At 44.5% G+C, this 27,864-nt stretch overlaps 1 protein-coding gene across 1 annotated transcript in view; it reads right to left on the bottom strand.

Moving 5' to 3' along the window:
* Window positions 1-2,044: 2,044 nt before the first annotated feature.
* Window positions 2,045-27,864, bottom strand: part of LOC144177974 (trehalose synthase/amylase TreS-like) — a 205,794-nt gene continuing 179,974 nt past the window's right edge. Inside the window, exons 3-6 of the mRNA XM_077705532.1 lie at window positions 23,520-23,714; window positions 20,550-20,930; window positions 14,044-14,220; window positions 2,045-7,719 (exon numbers count right to left, since the gene is read on the bottom strand). Coding sequence (XP_077561658.1) covers window positions 7,252-7,719; window positions 14,044-14,220; window positions 20,550-20,930; window positions 23,520-23,714 — 1,221 coding nt within the window. The 3' untranslated portion in view covers window positions 2,045-7,251. The remainder of the gene's footprint in view (window positions 7,720-14,043; window positions 14,221-20,549; window positions 20,931-23,519; window positions 23,715-27,864) is intronic.

A 27,864-nucleotide genomic window follows, 5' to 3' on the forward strand; every position in this document is an offset into this window, starting at 1 on the left:
CTTTTCTTGCAATGTGGTAGCAGCAGTACAAGTGGTGTGGTTTTTTTTCCAAGATACGACGAAAACCCTGCTTGCCATGGTTCTAAAGGGGATGGTGTATTATATTAACAAGATTCAGGGTCAAACGAGAGTGTCGTAATTCGATATGTGCTCTGAATGCAAAAGTTTTATCGCTTCCCCAGGACGTACTTGTCATGAGGGTTTTACTGCTACATGCTGTTTGCATACTTTCGCTTTCTGTCCTCCATATTTAGCTCTGCTTGCTACCTTCTGCACCTCCCGTACCTTACCGTTGCTGGCACACTCGAGTGTTCGACGGTGGTTAAACAACACAAAAACTTGCCGTACGTTCCACGTAATCGTGGTTTCCTTGGTTATACACGGCGCAAATGAGTTCTAGAGGCAATCTGGTGACACTTCGAGCGACTAATTCCTCGCAATAGCATTACCTGTCCCTGAGATGCCCCTGCTTTTAGAGAGAAGTAAAGGAGAGAGAGTGGGTGGCTTTAGGACCACAGAGCGCGATTGTTGCGGACTTCTGCGGACACCGCACCTCAAACGAAAAGTTGCTAAGAGGTTGCACATTTGCAAGCGTAGCAGCACCAACGTGAGAATGGGCAACACCGAGCTAAATGTGTAGGACACAATTGGTAGGATAAGGTTCGTTGGACAATCTTCCAAAAACAATCTGAAATGCGTAGGATATGCGTCATACGTAAAACCCAGTGCAGACATTACAACTTCGCTGTTGTACGATCTTGCGGTTTGCATGGGTGCATTTTAAAGGAATCCCAAAAGAAACTGGAGCCCAGTTTAAGCTTGTGTTACATGTGTTTAATATTTTACCACCAGCGCTATCTCGTACCGTCTGCTATAGACGGTCCTTAGCAGCGCCGGAATTTTAGGCTTATATAGCAAACAGTGCTTTTCGCAACAAACACCCTCATCTCCCAATGCTATTGCCTGTGATAGAAGCAACAAGATTTGCATGGTTTGAATTTTTTTTACTTCATTTTCTGAAATAGCAGTTACGAAACAGTAAAAAAATTTAAGCCGTCAGCCAAAAGTTATGGGGCAAGAATTGATCCATAGTATTGCGTTCGCTGCACTCACTCCTCCCGGACATAAAAAGAACGGGAAAGAGGATGCTGGTGAAGCAGTCTGTCTTCCCTGAATGTGTGTGGAGCGTGATCAAAGGGGACCTATACCTACTATCTAGTCGCAGCGTCTGCTCTTCGTGCCAGAGAAAAATTCCAACTCTAAAGCAAACTTACGTTGTCATACTTTGAGGGCTAATGACAATTCTGTGGGACAAATGTTCCTATACACCGCGTTTTAAGGGCATAATACATACTTCCCTAAAAGTCTTGCCTTCCGCTGCTCATTGAACAGCCACTATACCGCCTTTGGGGTTTCCAATATTTAAGAAGCCTTATGGTGACACACGCGTGAGAATATTTACACGTAAGTAATTTTGCTCATGCATTATGTGGCGGCAGAAATTACGCTGCTTTTTGCAGGAACCTCGTAAAATCGCGTAATACCAATAGCAAAATTTTCCTTGAAGTACAACAAAACCCAGGCATTGCTCACAATGCACATGCACTGTTCTAAATAATTTAATGTTCCAAGGGTTATCGTAGTACCTGGTTCGTTCAACAGAACTGCTGATAAATATTTATGATAACCAAATGCCGAAGACGGGGTATCTTCAGTTTAAAAATTCAACAGATTGGTCAGCTAAATACCGATGGCTCGACAGTTCGGTGAAATGGAGGGCTGCTGTTTATCTTTCTTCTTAGAAGTTCTTAAGGAACAATAGCAGTGCGTAAGACGGTGTTCTCGGACAAAACATTTCGATGCATTGAGATAAAGACCATCTCCTTCGTGTCTGGCGCAAGTTACGAACACACCGACAACTGAAAGTAATAAAAATTTACTTTCAACCCATCGCGGGGCTTCTATTTTACCACATTATAAACACATTTGTATCGAATGCGTCCAGATTTCTTTCAGCACAACACACAATTGACCAAACATACAGACATAATACAGGAAATATAACATTTATTCATCTCTGGGGGGGTTAACGAATTCAAGACACACACACTTTTTATACAAGTATTTCTGAAATTTAATATACATTCGAGCGGGTGATCTTGACACGATGAGAGGACACTAATTCTACAGTTTCTCAGCTAACACGCAGACAGACTGCTTCTCGCAGAGAAACATACTCTGCAAGAGTACTCCTCTATATCCTATTTACAATATATACATGCCACCTTACACAAAAAATGACAGGCCAAAAATAGTATCAATTCCGCACACTTCGGGTGTAGCGTTTTAGTGGAATACGTAGTGCAGAACAGTTATCACAATGACAATAAACCACAGGTCAGTGAGGGGATGAATTCATTTCATACTTTATGGTTCTAAGGAATAGTGACCTCCTCAATCTACCCTCAAAACCTACCCCATAACAGGAAATTTTATATCATTATTTCCACTTCAGAAATAAGCATTTTTTCTACTTGTTCTTTTTTTACAACCCCGCTTAAAGTTGCTTGATTTTAGCAGCTTTCAATGTCATATTGGAAGACCATGATCGTATCTCTATATACTGCTACATTTTGAGCAGTTCTGGCGGTCCCCGAAAAAGCCGAAGAAGAATATTTCCGAAATAGAACATCTTGCTTTGATCAACAAAGAAAAATTATGTTAGCAAGAAAATCAGGCCTGTATATATTGAAACGAATACTTTACATTGGCATTAGGAGTTCGAGATGTCAACCTTTTCTGCATCAACAACATTATTCAGACTAATTAATATAAAACACCGGCCCTCAAATTTCTGTCCAAGTTACTATAACAACCCGCTGCTGATTTGATCAAAATATTTACTATTTATGAAATTTATACGGTTGAACACAAAGGTGGCCCTTCCACCTATGTGTTCTATGCTCTAACTTTCTTTGCCCAGTGTTGTTTTATTGGAAATCAAACGTCCCGGGTTGGTCATCTTGTTACAATTGTATTTAAAAATATATATAGTGCACTTCGGTTAAAAAGCAAAATTGGTTACATTATTCTAAACGGGCAAAAAATTGTCACACGGGAAGTTTCTGGTTGTGATTTCGAGTCAAATGAGATTCGTAACACTTTGTTTACAGTAAGTATATGTAGTTCAAAAACTAAAATCTACGACATCATACAACGGGTGGTTTATAACAGTACACCACTTACACAATCTAATTTCCAGATTCAACCATATACGAGGTGTGCTTATCGCAGACGCATAGGGTGATTCTGAGTTACCAATGCACCACGATATGTACCCAACCTTAAACGAAAGAGACCCGGAAAACACAGCAGTGTATCCTTGTTTGTTTTTTGTTCATATCAGCAGAGGTACGGCACCACAACGACAGTGTTCAAAACTACATAGCTTGAGGGGTGCACGAGCATGCGCGCGATCGCCCGTCCAAGGACACTATGCCTATTTCTGTATGCGCTTCTCTCCGCAACCCTACGTCAAGCATAAAGGCCTCATGTCACACATTGCATTGAAACCTGAAGTACGTGGCGAGAAACCTTGTTTGTTCGTTAGTTGTTCTTTTTGCCTATATGCATTAAAAAACCTTTACGAAGAAATAAAACAACCGGAAGATCTTGCTATCTGGAAACAGCGTATTGGCGGTCGCTTTGGCACTTGACTAGAAGTGTGATTGGTGTAGAAAAACAAAGACGCTGCACGTTATGTCAGAAGGTACCTTAATATATACATTTCCTTGACCACATGTGCATCCAGTTTTTGTGCCGTATTCTAATCAAAATAGGAAGTTTTACTTTCTACCCTCTTCCATAATTCCTGCCATCACTGCCTGTATTCCTGCGTGGACATCAGGCTCAAAAAAAAAGCTCTGAGTGGTTTAGTAAGAGATATGAACAATTTTTATTGTTCGCGTGCTTTTAGAATGTGCACTAAGCCAGCTGTAAGCTTGCACTCTATACTTAGTAGGCCACTCTTTTTCTGCAGCATCAAAATAAATTTCCTACGGACCGCGATCCAAAGCTTTCTTCATCTGTCTGTAATTAATAGAGACGCAGACCTTCCTATGAAGTTGCACTCTTTCGTGTGCCTGTAGACTTCTTCAACCTCGCCTTGTTTGTGTCATCGCATACCAGAAATCCGCTTTCAACTTGACACAAAAGCAGATACTCAGGAATGTTTGTTTTTAAACCTTCCTATATAGCATTTACCACTTTGTTTCCTGCGTCATAAATCATTACTTTACACCCCCTAAATCTGTTAGGAGTCGCTGTTGCGGTGCTAACCACGCTCGAAATGTTTTTCGTAGGACACAAAGCAATTTTTTTCTCGAATAAAAGTGTCACATCAAGAGTGTCGCGCGTCTGGTCTGCTTTGCTGCCCGAGTGTAAAGCTGCTTGACGGATTCTAACCCGTCGGCTCTCTACCGCAAACGTGTATGTTAGACGTTAGCCCGTAAACTTTTACACTTGGCTGTGCATGTGCAATTACTGGTGCGGATAATAATCCCAACCTCCTTTTTTCGCCACACATTTCGCATTCACCCTACGGCACTCGAGGACACAGCTGGCGTAATACAAGCACAAACACTGAGCGCTGCTTACAGATCCTCACGAAATAAATCGTGAGTGTCCAAATTCGAAAAAGTCGGCTTGTTTAGCACGCGTTTGATCGTAATCTCACATCAAAGTATCTTCATACCAAGTCTTTCTTTAACTTTTGTGAGTAGTGTCAAAGTATTGCAAAATAATTCTTCGTTAATTGCCTCCTCGCCTCCAAACCTATTGAAATGATCACACTCAACCGCATGCTATATAAAAAATCTCATCATGCTGTTTTATTTTGCGAAACACTGCTGTGTTTTTTAAGAGAGCAATGAATATTGACCCGAGGTCAAGCGCACCAATCGATTGAGCGAGCACCCAAGGTTTCTGCTTTCAACAAGCCGACCAGAGAAGCTGTCAAAGAAGCTGCAGTTGCGATATGCCTACACTAAACGCACTTTATTACCGCTTAGGGTTCGCAAAAGTACAGTCCAAGAGTGGCCATCAACAATAATGTAAAAAGCAGCGTCCTTTTAAAGAGGCAATGGTTATGACTAAGAAGACAACTTGATCATACACGCCAATTTCCAGTTTTCGAGATGATTGAATGCAGTGCTGTGGATGGCAACGAACGTCTAATAGTGATATTCTATTTTGCAGAATAAATTTTTCACGTGCACAAATAATTTTTTTTGGCCTCCCAACCAATCCAAAACCTAAAAGGTGAGCTGTTGTGTGATGTGTACAGAAAGAGGGTGTAATCTTTCGTACTGCTCCTTTGACCACCGGGAGTATCTTACCATAATTAAAAGCGCCTACGTCAAATTTTTTTCTTAGTGTCAGGAAAAAGTTCCACATTCAAGTTTTTTACCACGACTCGGAAGGTATGAAGGTGCTTCACTTCTGTTTATTGCCAACGGTAGTGAACGGTTGGGCAATCCAACCAAGCTTATTTTTTGTCACAGTACATCCACACGTAAATCTGCAAGGACAAAAGCTGGACTAATTAACGAGGAATATCTACAAGCGAAATAATAATGACGAGTTTAGACTTGCAAAGGATTCACACAATCACCAGGCGAGCGCGCTTTTCTAGGTATTGAAGTAGCAACGGGCGTTCCAAAAATCTTGGTGAATAGTCATGACGTTGCCTACAGTAAACGAGAACGTATGCACTTTTTGTAGAACATCTGTGTAGTTTTGGGTAATGTTTGCACTATAGCTTACCACCGGTACAAAGACAGTGTATCATTAAGAAAAATAGGTTTATATTGTATGGACGAAACGTAGCCTTGCGAAAATCTGAATACCCCGCAACAGATTTTTGATAACCCTTGCACATTCTTCCAACTTCTTTCCTTAAATTTCTGAGTGAAGCATTTCGTTCATTAGGTTTTGTTAACTGCAAGTCATTACTGACTGCAAAGATTGTCATTATAGTTGATGGCCAGATCGCAAAACTAGCATTTTCAAAAAACGTTCTCCATTTAAACATCGTGCCATCGCAAGATATCCGTCACTCATTTCACAGCAGCCAGGAGAAAACCTACAGGTGTATGACTTTCCATAAAAAAAAATCACGGCAGGACGTCCGAAAAGTGCCATCGCTGTGTTGTACGTAAAGTGTTGGCTTTCGTGATTGACGTCTAAACAACAAAATAATGACCTCCATGCAAGTTAAAAATTTACCCATATACACGCACATCAAACTTAAAAATCAATACAACAACCAAACATAACACTTTCGAGAGACCTGTTTTTGCATTATTAGCACGTTCCTTGCAATATAGCAAAAAAGTAATGACTAATTTGGCAAATTGCTACATTATGAAATACCCAGCATATATTTGAGGACAAGGCTGTACAAACATCTCTTCCTGGCTTGGTATCCTTATAATGAGATATGAGTACCGCGCGAAGACTGCTATATACACTTTTTTGCAGCATCCTAAGACTATTCCTTAGGTTTCACACAAACACGAACAATGAGGGCAAAAGTCTGGTCCAGTCGAGGAATACGGGAGAGAGATTTTCCGGCGGTGATTATGCGTCCTGTCAATTTTCCCTCAGCTCATGCTTCTGTGACTCGCCCTATTTTGATCCTCAGAAACATGAGTATGTTTTTCTTGTCTGTGACCGTCTCTCCACCCGAGAAGTACTTATTATTTTGTCGCTCATTGGTCCAAAAGGTATTCACCCAAATCTTTATCACCATAACCGATGAATATTTTTCCATCTGCACTATCAAACAGCCGATAACGGTACACTGGCCCCACCATGACGCCTCACGTCAGCGAAGTTAATTGGATGTGCTTATCGGCAATCAAACTCTCCGCATAAATTGGCCCTAGCCGCACCCCACAATTTGTTTTTATGCGGAACACAATTTGGCACGTTTCACCAGTCTTTTTCGCAAGTGAAGAGTGATGAAAATAACGATATCGCCTTCAAGCATTTATCAAACAATACTTTATAGGACATTTATTTTTGTAGTATAGAACCTTGTTGAACACTTCAAAAATTTGGCGGAATGCTCAAGAAGTTGTTACGAAACTCCAATAGCACTTTGACGTCTGGCTGAACTGACAAACGACCTCGGCTCATTTCGGGGAGAAAAGACGGATCGTTTCGCACAAAAGTCAAAGTTTTTCAGCTTCAACTTGTGACCTCCACGTAAAGAGCTTCGCCGGGCTCAAGGTAGAGCTCGTGGAAGTTTATCCTTGTAGGTAAACTTGAGCAGGTACCGGCCACGACGTTCCCTTCGAAGCCCAAATCAGAGATGTCATGTGTGACTCCACGCTGGGCAAAGTTCGCCACTACCGCATAGCGGGCTCGATGAGGGTAGAAGCGTTCCATGGCAAATACGTCGCCCCGTCGTCGCACAAGCCGAGCATTCAATTTTCGACGTCGAAGAGTTGGGACGCCGGACATTGCGAGCGTCACAACTCCCATCCTGATTTCGGCAGCCCGGGCTAGGGTGTCGATGGATTCGCTGGCATTGTCAACATTGCGAAAGACGTGGTCCGGGTGGGTGGGCATCCAGGGTCGCGATCCTGGAGCGGAGAAGTTTCCGTGAACAGCGTCGCTCCACTGCATGGGCCCCAACTGGCCCGTCCGGAACGGCTGCAAGAAACGTTGAGGAAAAGTCCCGTGACATAAATTGTATGACAAGATGACTGAAGCAGTGGTTCCCGGAATCTGCCCGCGACGGGATCAGAATTCAGTTTGGTGAAGAAATTTGTATTTGCTCAACAATCGATCCTAACCTTCTGTGTAAATGTCTATAGTTTCACGCAATATTAACGGCTCGCGGATGTAAAACGTACCTGCCTTTCAAAGTTCAACACTTCCTGGGAAGCAGTGTTTAGAGTTGTTTTCTTGGCGGTCGTGACGTTATCCGACTGGTGATGCTAATTCTGTAAATGTTTCTGTTGCTGAGTGGTTCACGCTTTTTATTATTTTCTAGATTTTTTCGTGAGCCCGAAATTCAAAATTCAACCGTGACTTTATTATTCCCTCGAACGTTCATTTTGTTTGGGTGAATTATATATACTTCCTATTTGCCTCTGGCGCTCATTCCCTGACTGCTTATTTACAGCTTATTTAATGTTTATTCGCCCCGAGATGGAACACAGTCAGCCCCTGGCGCCAGCGAGATCAACCGCTCCTCGTGTGGACGGTGCTCTCGCGTTGTCTGATCGTTCACGTTGCACGTGGCGCAAGACGCGTGCTGCACCCGATAAATAACCGAATATGAGCATTTGCTCGGCACTAAGCAGTGGCGTAATTACCTCTGCATGTGGATTTTATCTACAAGCGCAATAATCAGCCCACGTTGCGTAATAATGCGCTTATTTATATCCATTAAACATCCTCGCCGTTGTTACCGCGTGAGCGTGAAACGTGTTATAAACGGTTTCGACACCTTGCCCTTTCTCATTGATGACTGAAGTCGTCTGCCGTTTCGGGAACGTCAAAGTGTGCTTTTTGAAGGTGGCGTGTTGGTTATTTATTGGATGAATGTTTACTACACGAAACGCGTAAGAATTGGCAAGACCAACGCATATTCGTACATTTGCCCCACACTGGTAAAATTTCCCTGTATCCTTTTAGAAAGAATAAACAAACAAAACAATTACACTGCACACCACCCATTCGCTATCGTCGATGCATTACCGGGGACGTATTTTACAACCGCAGCGCTTGAATGATGGAGTTTTTCACCTACCTTCTGCAAATTTACAAATCATTGCTGGACAGCCGTTGTTCGTAGTGGGTTGCTAATGTTACGTATACACAATACATTTCTGTGGATGCGCAAGAGTGTTTCAGTAGGATTTCTCGGTACAATAAGGCAGTTGTGAGTTTACGTCTGCCCTGTGGCACTTTGTGGGTCATTTTTAACTATCCCGATTGTCCAAAAATATGTTTCACTCAACATAACCAAATGCCTAATGTGGTAAGGTCCCAACCCATTAAGGTGGACTAAATTTTAAACAAGTAGAAGTAATAATGGCGTAATTTAATGCATGCTGTTGCCCACATGTGAGGAGGGTGTGTGCCACAACTTGCTGGATATTTTTCTTCTCAATGCTGGGTCTAAACACCATTTTGAAAAAGGCGAGCCACAATTCCGCGAGAAGCTCTCGATAAATGCGGGTTTAATCAGTTTTCAAAATACTTGGGTTTACTTGTTGACGTACTGCTTTTTCACTAATACCGGCCACTAATGCGCTCAAAACGTGAGTACGCTTCCGCAATACGGGGTCCCCTGCAGCCAAAGCTAATCACTACGCCAGAATCCGTTGAGAACCGTTCAGCTCGTTTTATTTGTTTTAATTAATCGCGTACTGCGAGCATATCCCAAATGAAATCTAACCTTGAACTACCAGATTTACTGTCCGGAGGAAACTGGCACGACTTCAACTTTTTTATAAGATATTCTTTCACAATCCGTCAATTAAACGAGACCTTATTTCAGAACCATCCTACCTCGCATCACGCATTGATCATCACCATAGGGTTGCCATTTTTTTCGCCATACAAAATTATTTTCAGCTGCCTTTTCACCCAGAACCTGTGCTGAATGGAACCACCTACCCTCTTCTATCGTAACCATACAAGACCCTTAATTGTTTAAAAATGCCATTACTCAGCACTTTTTGTAACAATTTTGCAGTGTTCGTTTTCTGTGGTGTTTTGTCTGCTTGTTTGTTTCTACATCTCCGTTCTTTTTGTAGTTTATTTCTGTCGTTGTTCTTTTGTTTCGTCCTTGCTTTCTTTTTACCCTGTCTGTTAATCACTTCTTTTTTTTCTTTTCGGGCTATAAGATACTGTTACCCACCCCCTCTGTAACGCCCTAAGGGCCTTGAGGGTATTCCAATAAATAAACTGTTACGCCTCCACGGCGTGGCCGATCCTGACACCGAAATGAACTCATGCCGAGGGGGTTGCCTGTGCTTTGACCCCGATTCAATCAGCAATACCTTTGCATGCGCGAGCTACTGAAATCCCCGTGAGGGGAAGTCGCCCACTTCCAGTCGAGCCGCCCGAGAGCGAAACTCCTGCTCATGAGAAAAGCTGCGGCCCTATTCGCTGGCCATAATATTGGTGCTAAGAGAACGCACGCAACCGCCATTAGCCAGATAGGCGCCAACGCACAGGATATTCGTATCGGTGGAATAACAGCTGCGGTGCCAGTAGTCCAAACGTACGCGTGTATCTTTCGCGGGTGATAAGCGTCATGTACTGTGCTCCACCCGGCACAACGGAGACAACTACTGGCCCATCGTGAAGGCCGACTTAACCTGCCGCACACGTGACTTGGGGTGCGGGCTACGGATGTACGACGCATATAGGTCTCCTTCTAAATCTCAATAAAGGGCACCTTCTTTGGGCTCAGTAATTGCGCATCAATGATGCGCATCAATAGCGCATCAATCCAGAAATAAGGGCCCGCTTGTTTCGATCCTTTAGTGTCCCTTTAAGGGTTAGCCTAGTAAAGCGTATGACCCTGTTTGAATAGCTTAGCATTGACCAGCAATACGAATAGAAATGATTTTCTCCTGTTTAATAAAACAATCGGACAACCGCAATTATGTTGGGGACCTTTTCGTTTTATATTATCGCATGTTTTTATTCGTCTCTCGATGACTAACCCGCAAAATGGCAACCCTAAGCTCTTCTGCAGCACTCAATAATATCCTTATTTATTCTGGAGTGTACGCGCGACATAGAATGCCTGAAAGACCATTGATGACTGCGGCGACATTTTTATTCCAAATGAAAGGTCCGTCACTAGAATAATGATGAAAATATAATCTTAAGCAATACATGTCAAATATTGTCTACGTTTCTGATTACAAACATCCGTAAAACCTTAGGCGCTCGTCAATAAAAGCGATATTTTTACGTAGAGAGAATTGAATAATGAAGCGTAAATTGTGATGTTGAGGACAAAAAGGCAATCACTGCCTACTTCGAAACACAAAATGTGGCCCAAGTGCTTACCGTGCACAGGTGAAACTATTATATCGATGATAATTTATCTGTTCTTCAAAGAGGCTGTAATATGTATAATGCACGCTTGCAAGCGATGCCGCGACCGTCATGCTTTTTCTCGGTTTTACAGATTTCCCTAACTTCATTATTATTGTCTGCCTGGCAAGACGGCCTGCAATTACATTAGCTGGTATTTGGCCCAAAACTTTATTTGCAGTTACTTCAGTAGCCTCGGAGATTTTCCTGCAAAAAGCAAGGCTTAGAGCCAGCAAAAATGCATCTTGTTTTTTTTTGTGAGCGTTTTGGCATCTTTTTGGTTTAAGACACTCTTATGTGAAAGAGGACATTTGAACTTGTTTTTATGACCTGTAAGTGATTTCTTTGTTGACACAGTTGAAATTCTTTCACTGGGCGTGTGTTCTAATTAAATTCAGAGAGCACTTTTCCGGCTAAAAGGCGAAGATGGATACAGCTTAGAGCCTCCAGCACAAAATAGCATGCATGACACTTCGGTGCGAGCCCAAGTGAAAACATCAGGCACTTTATCTTTTACATGTGACTCGTATCTGCGTTCGCAGTTGCGCATATTTGGAAATAAAAGATTTCTTCAAGGCAGGGAGGAAATCCTGCGAATATCCTGTTTGCACACTCTCCCCCGATGCAAATGCTTCGTGACACCGACGTGTGGTCGCACTGTTTAAAAACATTTCAAAGTTTCGACTCGTTCCTGGCAGGCATGTTGATTATTTCTGGTAAAGAGCAGTTTACACGGACGGAAATCAGGTGCATCTTTCGCAACGTTGCACACCATCAATACAAAAGTTGCACACCATCAATACAAAAACTGATAAAAAAATGAACTGTTTGATGCATTGGTCAAATTTTGTAATGCTGTGAATTAAGAAAGCAAACATATCTAGCGCTGCTTTTCGGGAAACATACATTTGGAAACAATTCAAAGCTTCTATCCTCGCTATATATTCGTAGTTCACAAAAGGTCGCGCCTGCGTTTGTTACCCTCAAGACTTTCGGTATATCCTACCCAAAGAAAGCATACCCATACTCTTAGGAATAAATTTCACTTTTTTTTAATTCAGCAATGCTCCCCTTTCGAGGCAGCTCCAAACATTTTTTATTATAAAATGTGTTTTTCAGCTTTCCTGAACATACTTCTCCTTTAGATGCAAAAGGTGGCTATTTCAACACGAATAAAAACATCTCAACATCTCAGGTATGCCCAACGTTCCTATTTTATTCGTGAATGGGAGCGCGCAAGACCTCACAACGCAGGAGGTTGCACTCGTCCCCGTATACGCCTCGAGCTTCGCGATCGCTCCGCCGCCTGCCGCCGCTTCTCCTCGGCGCTTACGTGATGTCCACAGCGCAAATGATAGTGGGTAATGTGGTGTTTTGGTTCTCTTCCACTTCTTCTTTCCACGCCCTAAACGTCTTGTTATTGTGATGTGTGCATGTGCATCTTTCCCGCTCATGGCATTCCTTTCAACAGTGATTACTCTGCAATTTTTTAGCGAAATAAAATGTTATTTTGCACAGCTAATATTTGGGGTGAATACTTGATTTGTGCGCAGTTTCAAGACGCGCACGTTGGGCGACTAGGTTCCTAAGCTATGGGAACTATCCCATAGAAATGCATGGGGAGTTAGATTTGACCGCAAATTACACAAAACAACATTCAGAAACCCGAAATCTTCTCTTATATTCCAAGTGTATCGGTCGTCAAATATGTGCCCACTCCCGCCCGATACAACGAACAAAGGTGAGTTAATGAAACCATTGAAAAATAAATGGTGCGCCAAGTCCGGAAGCAATGCAATGCCTCGTGCCAGAATAAACAAAGCAGTGCAGCTTCGCAAACCCTAGAGACAATCGTGTTACTTTAAGCAAGGTTGAACTCACTAGACCAACTAGATGCGAAATGTACGGATGTTTTCCAGGACAGGGAGGGAGACGAAGGGGCGCTTAACTATCGTTGTATATAAATGAGGAGCGAAATCAAGCAAAGACTGTTTTAGTAAATCACCCACAAGCTGCGCGTTCACCTTTATTTTGTTTTTCGACTTTAACAAACAGGGGATCAGTTGGCGGACACATTTTTTGAAGTAAAGTAAGAAAGTTCACAATTGAGAAAAGGTGTCGTTGGATTGAGTGTGGTATCTAATAGGGCCCCCTGATTTCACTTTTGTGCTAAATTCTGCAGGCCCCCTGTGTCATATATTGATGTTTCGAAAAAGCATTTGTCACGGCCGCAGATATAAGCGGATGATATATGTTATCGATGACTTTTTGGGGAAGCTCACGTCGCGACAAGATGGTCCAGCCGTAAATTCTTTATGCTGCCTCCCGCATGCAATTTTGCATTATCTATATTCCTTATTGCGTAGAATGTCCGTGATATTTATCTCACATTGGCTTGTTCAGGGTAGTTATCAATATCCGAGATATGAAGCGTAACTGCCGGTCTGTAAGGTACGAGTGCTACGCCAGATCATGAAAGCACACAAAAGGGATTTACATGGCAGTGTAGAGCCGTAGAATGAGCATCTAAACGAATGCTGCTTACGAAGTTACTGTAAGTAAACTTCAGGGAAATGCAATTACAATCAGATCCACGCATATATGCCGGTTTCGTGACACCTGCTTGTGACACACACCTGGCGCTTATGCCGACCGAATGTGCCACAGTAAGATCACGTCAGAAGCATTTACACACTCTTAAATGCACCCCGTTTGCGAAAAGAGTGACTGCTCCACTTAAAAATGTATTTCCAACGCATACAAACGCAAAATATTAGTAGCGAACATGCCTCAAAAGCAACGGCGACAGTGGTGAGCTGGCCGGCAACTCCCGCGACTGCTTTCGAAACGGGCCGCTAGGGGGATTTCAGTGGCGCCCCTGCAGTCAGCGCTCGAGGCGTATACACTCACCCGTCCGGTCGGAGTGTCGAAGGCGTCCTTCATGCCTATCTCGTCTCCGTAAAATATAGACACGGTTCCCGGCATGCCCAAGAGAGTGAAGAGTGCTGCGAGAGGATCCACGTTCAGAAGTCTCGACGCCAACCGCGAACTCTCCGAATCACCCAGGTTCCAGTTGATCCAAGTGCCCTGCACGGAAGTTGTTTCACAGTACACGGTAAAGTAGGTTTATCAAATGGTCACATTGATGACGTGCACGCTATCAATCCAAGAGGGACTCGCCGATGTTTTTTTTTTGTTTTTTAGGCACTTGCTACGCAATATGTCGTAACCAACTGACGCACACCTTTTTGAGGCATTGTTGAGGCAAACGAACTGGACCGCTTCGCATTCAGCACGCACACTGCTGTTAACAACGGTGCCAAAAGAGGCTAGTTAGTGTACTTAATTTGACGGCGCTCCTTTCCTGTGCATTTGCACCTTCCTACAAGTCTGTAAAGCGCTTTGGAAGAATGGCAATTTACTTCTTTCGATCGAGGGATGCTTTACCATGTTCCCCAAGCCTAGATATTTCATGTTACGAACCACCTCAAGTTTTCTCTATGGATGCAGGGTTAATCACGTTGTTTAACTAATCCGTTAACAATACCGAAAGCCTTTACAGTTGTCTCCGTCAGGGAGGAAGGGCTTAAAAACGCTTATCAATATGCTGTTCGAATTATGTAGGACACGTAATGGGGTATTTTCCGTCATGCGGTGACGGCTATGATGGTGTTCCAGATACACTGTACAACTCCTCACAATCCGAGAAAAGCAAACGATTATGATCTGACGCTCGAAGAAGGGGAATCGCGTGCCATTCTGCTCATCCATGTAGTAAGGTATCACTCTTTGCTACCACAAACGAAGAGGAATAAAGTTCTCTCTTCCCTAGAACTTCCCGCCGCCAAGTGCGCACGTAAAGGATAGTCTGGTGGCACGCCTTAAAGCAGCAATGAAGAGAAATTAAAACTTCCTTTAATTTGAAAGAACTAGGATTCAGTATTTAACTCAGCTCCATTAGAGCCAGAAAAGATGTTTTTGTACGAAAAAAAAGCAAGAAGTATTTAAAAACTTTCAAATTTTGCGCCACAGTGACGTGTTATAAGCGAGAATTCCGCCATACGGGCCGACAATAAATCATAATTTTCAGTGCGCTAACTGCACGTTAGCATTCACGTGATGCGGTCAAATTGAACTAGAGGCCCCATTACTGACGTCCTGTAATGTGTCGTCACGACAGGTCAGTTAGGGGGCTGAAAATCGCACAAACAAGGTTCTGCGACGTCATAGATTAGTTGCGAAAAATCGGGTAGGCGGTCGCGACTGCTTCAAACGTTTTCTTTAATATCTCCGTTATTTTTCGAAGATTGCGATGATATTGGTATCATTGTTATCGGCACTAAGCAGTCTTTCTAATCAGTCTAAGCAGTCTTCATGGGTCCTTCAAGTGAGCGCGTTTCTCAGTCGTTGTATACCTGCTCAGCTTATTCGTGTACTATTATTTTAGCCGAAAATCTTTTCGAATGAACACTAGTATTGTTTTCTCGCTAATCTATCAAAGTTAAATCCGGATCGAAAAACCAAACAGGCCCATTAATGAACTTGAGCCGGCGAAATCACAAAAATCTCGTGATAGCAGTTTCCCTTCCTCTTGATAACGCCTTGGCCATCCCTTCGCGGGTAGCAGCTACTGGGGCCAAGTTTAAAGGGGCACTGACACAAAAATTTTGCATCTTGTTTTTTTTTTGTTGCGATAAGTAGCTAGTGACCTACTTATAACCTGTAGAAACCTCATTTGCTTCAGCGTGCGGCGGTTGTTTAATTAGAGGCATTTTCAATGCGGCCAGTCGCATTTTCGGTTTCAGCGAGTACCGCGAAACGATGGATTTTGCGGATTTTGTGTGAACAAAGCTGACCACGTGACCGTCGGAGGGATATCACAGAGCAGAGCCTCCGTAGCACTGTCGAATCCGCATCGACGACAGTTTCTGCGAATGCCCCCACGTACTGATCTCGTAAGGCGCTTAATTAACAAGCGACCGTGGATGTGACGCAGGCGCTGCGAGTACAAATGCTACCGCGGCTAAAGAACGACGCGCGACGATCGAGACGGTGGGTGGCATTACGCGCGCTGGGAGCAGCCGGCCGGTCTGCCTACAGGTCCGCCTACAAATGTGTTTGGCTTAGCACTGCGGCGGATATTCGAGTGCCGCTCTCGTAAGCGGTGCAGAAGACAATTTTTAATGCAACCCGCCATCGCATCATTACCTCCTTTCTCATGTAAGCACCATGGTCGGGACTTAGGGACAATTTCGTGCAGCGGTAACAAGCTATCACTCGAGCTACCTGCGCCGGCCTGGGCCACTTCGCGGCCGTGGCCGCCGCCTGCAAAGCGACCGTGCGGCTAGCTCAGTGGGCTTTTCGTGCCTCGGGCGCGTTTTCGCATCCAATGGTAATAAACAGTAATAGAAACAGAGTGCCTGGAATCGCTGTAGAACTTTGGTCGCGGCGAGCTGCCCGATGAGCTGACGAAATCACGGCGCCGCCGCCGCCAACGATCGGGTCGTTCGTTCTCGAGAGCAGAAGCTCCGCCCTCCGGCCCTCCGATTGGAGCGGCGAGCCGGGCGAGCCGGCGAAAAACGCCGGCAGTGCGGAAGCGGCAAAGACAAACTCGTGACGTGTTGAATGTTGTTTATTTACACAATGTCCTCGGGATGTCGATTGCGCGTGGTCCTCTGCTTCTCGGTTGCGTTTCGCACACTTTAAAATTGATTCTAAATATGTTCTAGGCTGTATTCGCCGCTGATATTTTGCAGATGAGATATATGTGTTCCCACCAATCTATCTCCGAATTTATCTCGCCTTTAAAATTTTGTGTCACTGCCCCTTTAACACTTTGTTAGCCGTGAGTGTGCGCAGGATGGTTCAGAGTGTGGGAACCCAACCCTTAGTCCCTCTTTTTCGTGCTTGCACTGATTTATTGTTTGTTTGGTTGACTGATTGATTGATTGATTGATTGATTGATTGATTGATTGATTGATTGATTGATTGATTGATTGATTGATTGATTCATTCATTCATTCATTCATTCATTCATTCATTTGTGCGTGCCGCCCCTCGCTCCACGCTTGTACATATTCGCTCAATACCCCACATCTGGTATAGACTGTTGTGTTGGCTATTTTAGTTTGCTGTGCAAAAGCAGCAACTGTGAGTGCGTGCTACCTTAGGCGTTACGTTTTGCTTTGAAATCTTACGACACCATCAAATGAGCAAAATGAGGAAAAATTTTAAATAAAACTTGTTTGCGATGACAGACCAGAAAGCGGGACATTGAAGCTATGTGCGGAGTTTATTATATTAGGAAGCCTTCAAGTTAGGCCTCAGTAAACCAACCTATATTAAAGACGAGAGTCTTTATTGGCCTACTTCAGTAGAGAAATTTTGGCCTGTCTGTATGACTGTCCCTGACTCGATTCAGCCACCCGCCCAAGGTGAAACAGAAGCTGCGCAGTATTCTTCTTATCCACAGCAAAATCCAAACGTCTGAGTTCGGTGGCAATGTTCATACTTCTCAACATTGTTTGAACAAGAGCAAGGTATTCCGGAAATATAATGCAGAAAATCGATACAAACATCATATTTTCAGTGTGGTTTTATAAAAGAGTATGAATTTTTGGGTTTGCGATGGGAAATGAAATACTACATCACCTGCAGAAAACCGTCGCCTGCGGTTGCCCCGCGCGAAAATAGCTCCTGGTGGCATTTAGGAAATCAAACGCCAACCGTAACGAATCGGTCCACTAGGCAGGTTCCACGTTCCGCTTGGAACGCTCGTAGAGTAGGGCACCGTAGTTTTGTAAAAGTTGGAGAAGGGTGCCTCCATTCCCGCGCGTCTGCGCCTTAAGGAAGCGCTGGCATACAGGCACTCCACTGAGAGCGCTGGAAATTGAGTGGAGCAAACCTCTAGCGTGTTATCTTGGCAGGAACAAGACGGGAGAGCAACTGCATGAGAGGGGAACGGGAAACTGACGGGATGGATTTACTTCGCCGGGGTGCCAGTCGAGTGTTGCCTTTTCTCAACATTTGCAAGGAAAAGAGCAGATAGGAGGCCATTTTTCAGTGTACGTCGAGCCGCAGATATAGGTACACCACGTCACATGTCAACGCACGATGTTATGCCTATCGTGCAGTACCAAGCCCACTTCACCACCTCCACGCGCTGTGCATAAACTGTTGCGCATGATATTACCATTACCACAAAATCCTTGAGGCTACAAAATAGAGTCACCATAATCCTGTCTTTACAATGCTTGCTTCAAGAAATTAAGGCCGCCCTGCATTACCGAAACCCCCTGGTCGAAGAAGACCGGGCCCGCCTGGCCGACGGCACTGGACCCCTGCCAAAAAGGGGCCCTGGTGCCCGATGGACGACCAAGAAGACACCGCCTGCCTAATCGCCCCCGCTGCGTCTAAATATACATGTTTTGTCTGTCTGTCTGTCTGTCTGTCTGTCTGTCTGTCTGTCTGTCTGTCTGTCTGTCTGCCTAAATTGTTAAAGGTAGTGAGAGCATTTAAAGGAGCCATGAAGTGAAACACACAAGCCTCGTAAGAATCATACTTACACCACTTTTAACGTAGACTCTGCTCAAATAATTTACATAATTAGGAACAAAGTGATGCCATGCGACCCACTAGCTCATTTCCCGCAACACAACCTATGATATCATGACAGCCAGCTTTGCTATTGGCGGAGGGCTGCAAAAGCAAACGCCAATTAGGCACAGCTTATAATCTTGCCGAACAATCTATGTTCGCCTAAATGTAGTGCACGTTATTTTTAAAGCCGTTAGAATGGTGGACCAAGCAGCGGAAGTTACTAAAGCAGACGTAAACATAGAAGTACCGATGCGTACTGCAGTTGGTACTGCGTTCAATATGCCTGGTTTAGCTGCGCAGGACTGGGGGCTTTGGGGTTGTCTCAAGCGACACTGGCCGATTGACTCAAGAAACGCTGTCTTACGTGACCATATTTGTCGAGCGAGCACTATGATTCACGAAATGAATATTTTCCCCTGAACGAAAACAAGCCGGGCTTAAATACGGTCAAAAATAGGCAAAAGACAGAAAACGGCTCGCCACGATATGGTGGCGCCATCTGGGTTCACTAACGGTATACAAGGCTGCCCAATCGGCTGCAGAGCGGACAGTTCGTGTGATGTCTCTGCAGACCACGAAAACGCACGATTTAGGGGGAAAATAAATATTTACCTTAAATTATAATTTCTGGGTGAATAAAGTATCGTTTGAATTAAGAAAAACGCTGGAGGAACTATACACCACGAAATCGTCCAAATAACACAAAACTTATATTTCGTCTTCCTGCCTCCTTTCGGGCAGAATTTAGTTTGAACGCACTCATAACTGCTTTTACACAAAACCGTGACTTCAAAGCTCTCAACTTTGCTTACTGATGCCGATCATGAACATGAAGCAAACCTCAAGACACTACACAAGCAGTATTTTATATAGCATTTCGTTGCAAACGTGCATGCGGTTCTTGTTGCAATGCGGACATCCGACTAGTCTGCAATGCTTTGCGTGTGATAATTTCGCCTTAAGAGAAAACGCTATCAAAAAGTGGCCAACACCTCCACGTTATCTCTTGAACGCTTTATATTGCCCCTAAGAAAGCATTTTTAGGAATATCCTACATATTGTATACGAAGCCAATCGGATTGGATCAGTGTATATCATATATAGCACTCATTAAGAATATGTGGAGTCTTATGGAGCCTCTAATTATATGGCCCTTGGGTCTTCTTGTTTCCGCACCAAACTGCTTATATTACTTCTAAACATTTGTGTCCGCAAATGCATTTGTGCATAGTCTTGTTTATTTTATAGAATTTAGAGCATAGCAAAGAGGCCTATAATTTGTAATTGTTGATTAGATTTTGGTACTTTTCAGATATTTCGGACTACGAGGCACCTTATATTTTGCTTTCTCGTCATTTGCCACCATATCTCGCGAGAAGGGGTATCGGAGATTATATTGCTCATGAGTTTTTTAATTGGATGGGTAATCAGACGTCACATCAATTTCAATGAAGCTTACTGCTAGGATAGTTGGTTCATAAGTATATGAAATGTGCAACACAGACGAAATACAGGAAAGACGCCCGTTCCTTCCATATTTCCTGCGTTTTTCCTGTTCCGTGAAAATGTTTCTCGGACTACTTGTCAGCATGGTATCGAGTTGCTAGATAGAAATGTCAGACAACATCCCGCGGTTACCAATGTTGAAGACAAGAGCACCCAAACATAACGAGGAGCATGCGATGATCACGGTGACAGTGCAGGCTCTGGTACATCTGTCCGTACGTACGTGAGGTCATAGGTACTTGCGAACAGATTTTTTCATGCGTCCAACACTATGTCATAGACTATAATAAAAAGAATCCTCATTATCTCACCTCCAATATTTCTGCAACACCTGTGTAGCGCCTCTCATCTTCAGTTTTGCTGCCGCTGCTGGTAGAATTGACGTCGTTTCGGTTACGGCCGCCGATAGCTCCAGTTGCTGCAGTGATTACTGTCTTTTGCGCCACTTGGTCAAAGTGCGAAGCGAATATCTGTGTCACATTTCCAGGAACTCCTTCCAGCGGCACGTGCACGTCGAGTAGATCGAAGAGGGCCACCACGGGCTGAGCGAACAGCGAGTCTTTCTCGACGAGGTCTTGTGCGAGGTTCAGAGATGTCATAAGAATCCGTCCGCGTCCGTCAATCTCGTCCCGTTGATCCATCAGGCGCCGCCATGTCAGCAGAATATCGTACATCTCCCGGTCGTCCTGTACCTATGGTGTGCGAGGGCGAAACGGACGGAGGAAGATTGATAAATGAAATCATTCTCTTCCATACGCTACTGCATACATCGTATTTGGCATTCGCCCCCCTTCGCGAATACGATGATATTTCAACGGATACACTGCCAGTTAAGTACATGAAATGGCTAAAAAAGGTACACTTTTCGCATGAAACAGTTCTTTCAAACACGTGCACGATTCTTTTTCACCTTTTTTGGCCACTTTCATTTGTTCATTCTATTGTTGGATTTTGCTTTGCCACAATATGCGTTTCCTTCCTCATCCTCTAAAGTATTTAGTCTCATTTTTGCTCTCATTCTAATGCTTTCCATTTATACTCTGAATCTTTAGCTGCTTGCATACCTTCCCATGGATGGAAGGCTGCCTGCATGATTTGAGTGCCAGCTCTCTACAGCTAAACGTCATAATTATTCAGGCTTCAACCGGAACAAAACGCAATTACATCTATGCCAATCATATCTCATTCTCAAAACAAGGCGTTATTGCATAATTCATAAAAAACTTAGATATATTGAGATTTTAGGCAACGTGGCGAAGAGGTTTCTCTCATACAGTATGCCTAATATGGTAAGTCACCTCTCCTTCATCGGGGTCGGCAATATCAAAACCAGTGTTTGGACGCTACGGTTCACTTGAAAACTCAACATCTCTACATACCTTAATGTTAAGTGTTGTTCCGTATATGGGAGTTCGCAACTTTCATTAAAGGGACCCAGGAAAGCCTTCTGTAAAAGTTACAAAAGGCCTGTATTGTCACGTAGCACCAATATAGCGATGCAATGCCGTTGGAATTATTTATCTACATTCAGTATTAGCTCCGCCAGAAGCAATTAAATGCACCTCTCCCCACTTGCCGATCGACTCCTCCTCCCTCTCTGCCTCCTTCAAAGCAGCTAGCTACATTCCTGCGCCTAGGCTCGCGTCAATCACTGCGGACCCGCCTTTGCCGCCTTTGCCTCGGCATCGCGCAGGAAGGAGGAAGAACAGCCGGAAGCCAATGGCAGTGACGCTGCCGGCGGCCGACCTTGCCGGCGATTGGCAAGCAGGGCGCCTTCGCCGTTGCGTGAGCAGCGATCGCCGTTGCGTCACCCGCGGTCGCCGTTGCGTCAGCCGCGGTCGGCTCGCTGCGGCGTCGCGCTCATCGGCTGAGAAAGGCGATCTTCAAAAATTGTTTACAAATTATCTGTACAACGTATGGGGCTCACACTTGGCTCAAAAATCCCCCGTTATGTGTTCTACCACCTGAATGCATTTGATTGCCACCTTCACAAAGCTTTTCGGGGTCCCTTTAACTCAAGTTCCTTAGAAAAAAATGAGTTTCATTTATCACGTTGGTATGTTTTCAATTTCGTATTTAGTTTGTCTTCCGGGTGTTTGCTTACGCGATTAACGTATTCATGATATGGGGACCTGCAACCATTTTTTGTGAAGGGCACCCTAACGTTATAATACGTAATTCTTAAATAAATCACAATCAGACAATCAGAGAAGTATTTAAGGCATTATACATCAGCATGGATCGAATTGCATGGGCTGACCATCGGTATTGTACAGCCCAACACGCTTGCTTGTTTTAACGCATTTATGGCCTTACGAACGTGCCACTCAATCGTTGGAACGGACACCTGGGCCGAGTGACCTGAAAAATTTGAAATGCCTTTCCATTATAAAGGATTTCCACTTATCTAGAATATAATTTCAAAGGCAGTGTAACGCTTCAACTTTCAGCCGCCAAACTTTGGTGCAGCCAATTGTGACGTATTTTCTCCTAATAACTTCCCAAAAATTTTGATTAGGTATAAGCTGTGCAAAGAACAATTGGGAGTGATAACATTCGCAATTACTACAAACACGTTAAATCTTTCACAAAACATTATAGGCAGTATAACATTGTTTTTCGTGCTGCCGATACCAGGAGTACACAGTTACTTGTAATCGTCATGGAAGAAAGAAACAATTTTTTTCTCCAGCGCAATAGTCAATTGAGGAAAAAAGCGCACACCAGTAAACAATTATTAAACGCATCTTCTGTAAAACCAAGATATTACTCTAAAATATGTATTAATAATGTGCCATGGAGAAACTGCCCCCTAGAGTACGAAAGGTGAGGGATAAATCTGCTTTGACTCAGTTGGTATTTCAACCAAGTGCTTTTAAACAACGTCGTTTTGCACCTCAGGTGTGGCAGATCAGTCACGTGACAGTCAGTTCAAAGGCACATGAAACGTCCTTGTATAATGGGTATCTGCTAAGTTAAGTGTTGTATCCCAGGGACCGGTCTCCTGTTGATGTGTATGAGGCGACACTTCGAACAGTCTGCTGCAATGACACATGGTCCACAGTGGCCAAAGACACAACGCAGAGACGTACAGAACCCAAGTGCAAATGTTATGAACCTGTATGTGTTCTGCTTGCGATTGGAAAAATTTGAATTTACCCATCTTAAATAGATCAGTTTTCCCTCCGTAACTAGTCCGCCAAGAGCGACGTGGTAATTCGTCCATCCGTATCTGTTGTTTTAAGGTGTATTAAAAAAGCAGATCCAAACTATACACGCACCTGAAGTCTTTCCAGGTGCTTTAAGTAGAAGCCATCCACTCCTTTCTCAAGCCAGACGGAGAGGGAGCGCGTGACTCTTTTGTGGACTTCGGGGTGAGACCAATTTAGAAACAATTGGCTTCCGAATGGTCTCTGGGGGTCACGCTTCTCGTCGTCCTCGTTACCGTCATCCCACTCTTCTTCTCCGCCATTGCTCTGTTAAGAACAAGATAACACAAAGGAAGACAAAATCAGCTCACATGGCAATCATCAATAAATGAATAAAATTAGGAGAATAATTGTTTTGTCGTAAAATCTCTGACGTTTATGCATCCAATATCATTTCATTACGCCAGCAAACACGGGATTTGAGCATATGGTTATTCGGTGTGCCGCAGATGATAAGGTATTTCAACATAGTTGTTTACCCGCAAAATTGGCTGAGCTTACAATAACAGTTCAAGACAGGATAAACAGCTGAGCTGAGATCCACGTATCTAATGGCCGTGTTTGTAAATTTTGATAGGTTTTGCTCGGCTTTGCTAAGTTTGGTTACATTTTGTGATGCTCTTTCTATGCTAAGCAAAGTGTTGATGGGTGTGTGTTGAGGCGAAATGTTGATAAAAACATTCCCACTGGGTGTAAACCAAACCCAGGACCTCCAGTATACGCGTCTGGTACGAATACCACTACGCTACCTGCGGGCGTTCCTCCCCTACCCTTTCTTGTGTATTTATGTGAAGTTAATTATTTTGTGGGCTTGGGGGTGGTAGCGAGTGCCACTCCGACTAATCGGGGGAAGAGGACCCTCTTATTTTAGCCGCCGTGCCTTGAATCGTGCGTGTACGACATATCGGGAGCGGTCGATCAGTGTTGAGCCCTGTTAAACTACCCATGGCGCCAACATTTCCAGGGAAGAGACCCTCTTACTACCAAAACAGAGTTATAAAAGTATGTTATCCACAATGGCTGTGAATACCCGTTCATTCTTTTAAGGTTGTTTTCACGGCGTAAGGCATTTACCTGTAGTAATAATTCAGAAAATTTAAAACCAGGCACCATTAAGAAAGTTTCTTGTAGACAGAATGTAATTCCAGGAAATACTTTACGACCACATTGGTTATTTCTCTGCACTAAGAATCCCAACGCCTTCGCCATCTACATAGCAGAAAATTTTTTAATAGCCCCACAACGCAAACAGGCGCATTCCTACCATCCCATAAGCCAAACTGTCACAATGTGGAAATCAGCTCGAAAGGACAGTATCCCGGATAGTTTTCATCCCTGAACTGAAAAATGCAGCTGAATTTCCGTCATTGAGAGCTCAATAACTTCTGCGCTCTGTAGACGTGCTGCAGCAGCATATTGGCTTGCGTCTAACATCGTGAGTACAGTGTGATATTGTAGCAGTGAGCTGACACGTTGAGGATTTGTACCAGGTGAAAAGGGTGCGTTTATTCAAAAAATGCGAACTTGGGCCCGACAGCAAGCCATTCAATGTCATCTTTCACTTCTTTCTCATCTTTTGGCCTCGGCCTTTGGCGGGCTGAAACATTCTTGTTCTTCTTCTTCTTCTTCTTCGAGTGGATTATCAAAATCCCAGCTAACAGAATTCCGCTGAGAGCGGAATCACAGTCATGGCATCCCCCTCCCTAGTTGGCATGCACCCGATGCCATTGCGATTGGACAACTGCAAAAGAAAGGAGTAGCAGTCATGCCGGCGGCGTACTGGGGTAGGATATACCAGGCCATGTAGCGCTTTTTCATTCATGGAGGCCCCACGCTCGGGTATAGTACGGCTGAATGAGCACCCCAGTCACAACTTCCGGGGCAGTCCTCCGGCGCGGCGAACGTGCTTTGGTGTCTTCGGGTAACACCCCGTAATTGACATCTGAAAGACGGCGAATAATACGATACGGTAGGGAGTATCTGCGAAGCAGCTTTTCTGAAAGTCATCGGCGACAGTTCGGTGTTCAGAGCCCCACAAGGTCACTGGGTCGATAATCGACGTGGCGGCGGCCCTTATTGTATTGTTCAGAGTCTGCTTCTTGTTGGCGCCGAATGCGTAGACGTGCGAGCTGGTGTCTTCTTCGGCCCCTGCACAAATTCCGCTACATCCGTGCTAGTTTTGACATCATGTGCAACCGACAACATCCCATCTATGGTTGTCCTCACACAGCGCCCGTAATCAAGTTCAAATGGTGTACTGCGAGTGGTTTCATGCAAGGCAGTGTTGTAGGCGAATGTGGCATATGGTAGAATTTCGTCCCTGTTCTTGTGCTCCAGATCGACGTACAGTGAGAGCATGTCCGGAAATGTTCTGTTAAGCCGTTCTGTGAGGCCATAGCTTTGGAGGTGGTAGCCGGTGCATTCGCGATGAGCGCTGTGAGTCAACTTTCAGGTATTCTGCCAGGAGGTTGCTGCCAGAAGGTTGTCGGTGAAAGCAATCATAGGTGCGCCATGGCGCAGAACAATGCCTTTAAGAAAGAATTTCGCGACTTCTGGGGTGGTGCAGCTGGCAAGGGTCTTGGTCTCGGCATAACGCGTCAGGTAATCGGTGGCTACAATGATCCACTTATTCCCCGACGCCGATAATGGGAATCCATCCCAACCTGTCGGAACGGTGAATCGGGAGGATCAAGTGGATGAAGTAGTCCTGCTAGCCTTACAGGAGGTTTCTTCCGGCGCTGGCAATCACAGCATGTGCTCACATACTGTAGTACTGACCTAAGCAGGTTTGGCCAATAGTAGATTACATGGATCCTTGCGAATGTGCGACTAACCCCCAGATGTCTGGCGGAAGGCTCTTCATGCTGGGCTTGTCATATTTCTCCTCGAATAGCAGATGGCACAACCAGAAGAAAGTGCTCGTTTGTTTTGTAGCTTCGTTTGTACAGCACGTTGTTTCGCAGAAGATATGGAGGTAAACATCGCAGAAATAAGCGTGGTACTGCGGTTTGTTACCGCGAAGGAGTTCGATCCGCAGCTTCCGATCCGCGTCCTGCTGCTGGTGATGGACCACGTCTGCTGTAGGGACGACTCCGACGTACGGGAAATCCTCTTACATTTCATTTGCATCGGTGAAATCGGTGCTCGGGACAAATAATCGGCATCCGTATGCATGTTTCCCGACTTGTATACAACAATCACGTCGTATTCCTGTAGCCGCAAGCTCCATAGAGCGAGTCTACCGGACGGGTCCTTGAGGTTAGCAAGCCAGCACAAGGCATGGTGGTCTTTAATGGTTGAGAAAGGCCTGTCGTAAAGGTACGGTTGGAATCTATTTATAGCCCATTACACCGGAAGGCAATCTTTTTTCTATTTATGGATAGATGCTTTCAGCTTTGGATAGCGTGTGGCTTGCGTAGCCTTTAACCTTCTCTGTACCTTGCTGCCACTGTACCACGATAGCACTAATGCCAACGTTACTGACGTTACAGGCGTCTGTCCGGATATTCGTGTCGGTTATCTCGTTGAAGTGCGACAAGTATGCGGCAGTTTGCTGGGGTCTCCGCAGTTCATCGAACGCTGCTTGCTGTCCCTCAGTCCAGACGAAGGGTACGTCGCTTTTCGTAAGGCGAGTGAGTGGTTCCGCAATCCCAGCGAACCCTTCCACAAAGCACCTATAATAACCTCCAAAGGCCCAAGAAGCGTCGGACAGCTTTCTGTCCAGTTGGTATAGGCAAGAAGCTCACAGCATTTGTTTTTTCAGGATCCTAGCGCACTCCTTGAGCACTCACGTGTCCAAGGAATTTTAGCTCCTGGAATGCAACGTGGCATTTTCCAGGCTTGATAGTAACTGTGCACAGCGGGTGGCTTCCCGAAGGATTTTTAAAATTTACCGTGTCAAATATTCTTCAAACGAGCGAGAAAACACTATCACGTCGTCTAGGTAAACGAGGCATGTCTGCCACTTCAGTCCTGCGAGCACCGAATCTATCATTCGGTGGAACGTTGCCCGGGCAGAACACAGGCAGAACGGGAGGACTTTAAATTCGTAAAAGCCGCCGGTAGGTTTGATAGCATTGTCTCTCTCGTCAACCTCGGATTGCCAATAGCCAGATTCTAAGCCCAGGAATGAGAAAAATTTAGCGTCGCGTAAACGGTCTAACATATCGCCTATTCGCGGAAGCGGGTAACAATCGCGTTTAGTGACACTTTTCAATTTTTGGTAGTCGACCCAGAAGCGAAGGGTGTTGTCCTTCTTTCTCAGAAGCACTACGGGTGGGGACCATGCCCATGCGCAATAATGTCGTCGCGGAGCATCTTTTTGAACTGTGTCTTAAGGGCCTCCCTCTCTTTGGGCGACACCCTGTAGGGCTGTGGGTGCATAGGTCTGAGGGATTCATCTGTCACGATGCAATGC

This window comes from Haemaphysalis longicornis, unplaced genomic scaffold (genome assembly GCF_048455015.1).
Source record: "Haemaphysalis longicornis isolate Haplotype H1 unplaced genomic scaffold, Haemaphysalis longicornis Haplotype H1 scaffold_36, whole genome shotgun sequence".
In the NCBI taxonomy this organism is placed as follows: Eukaryota; Metazoa; Arthropoda; class Arachnida; order Ixodida; family Ixodidae; genus Haemaphysalis; species Haemaphysalis longicornis.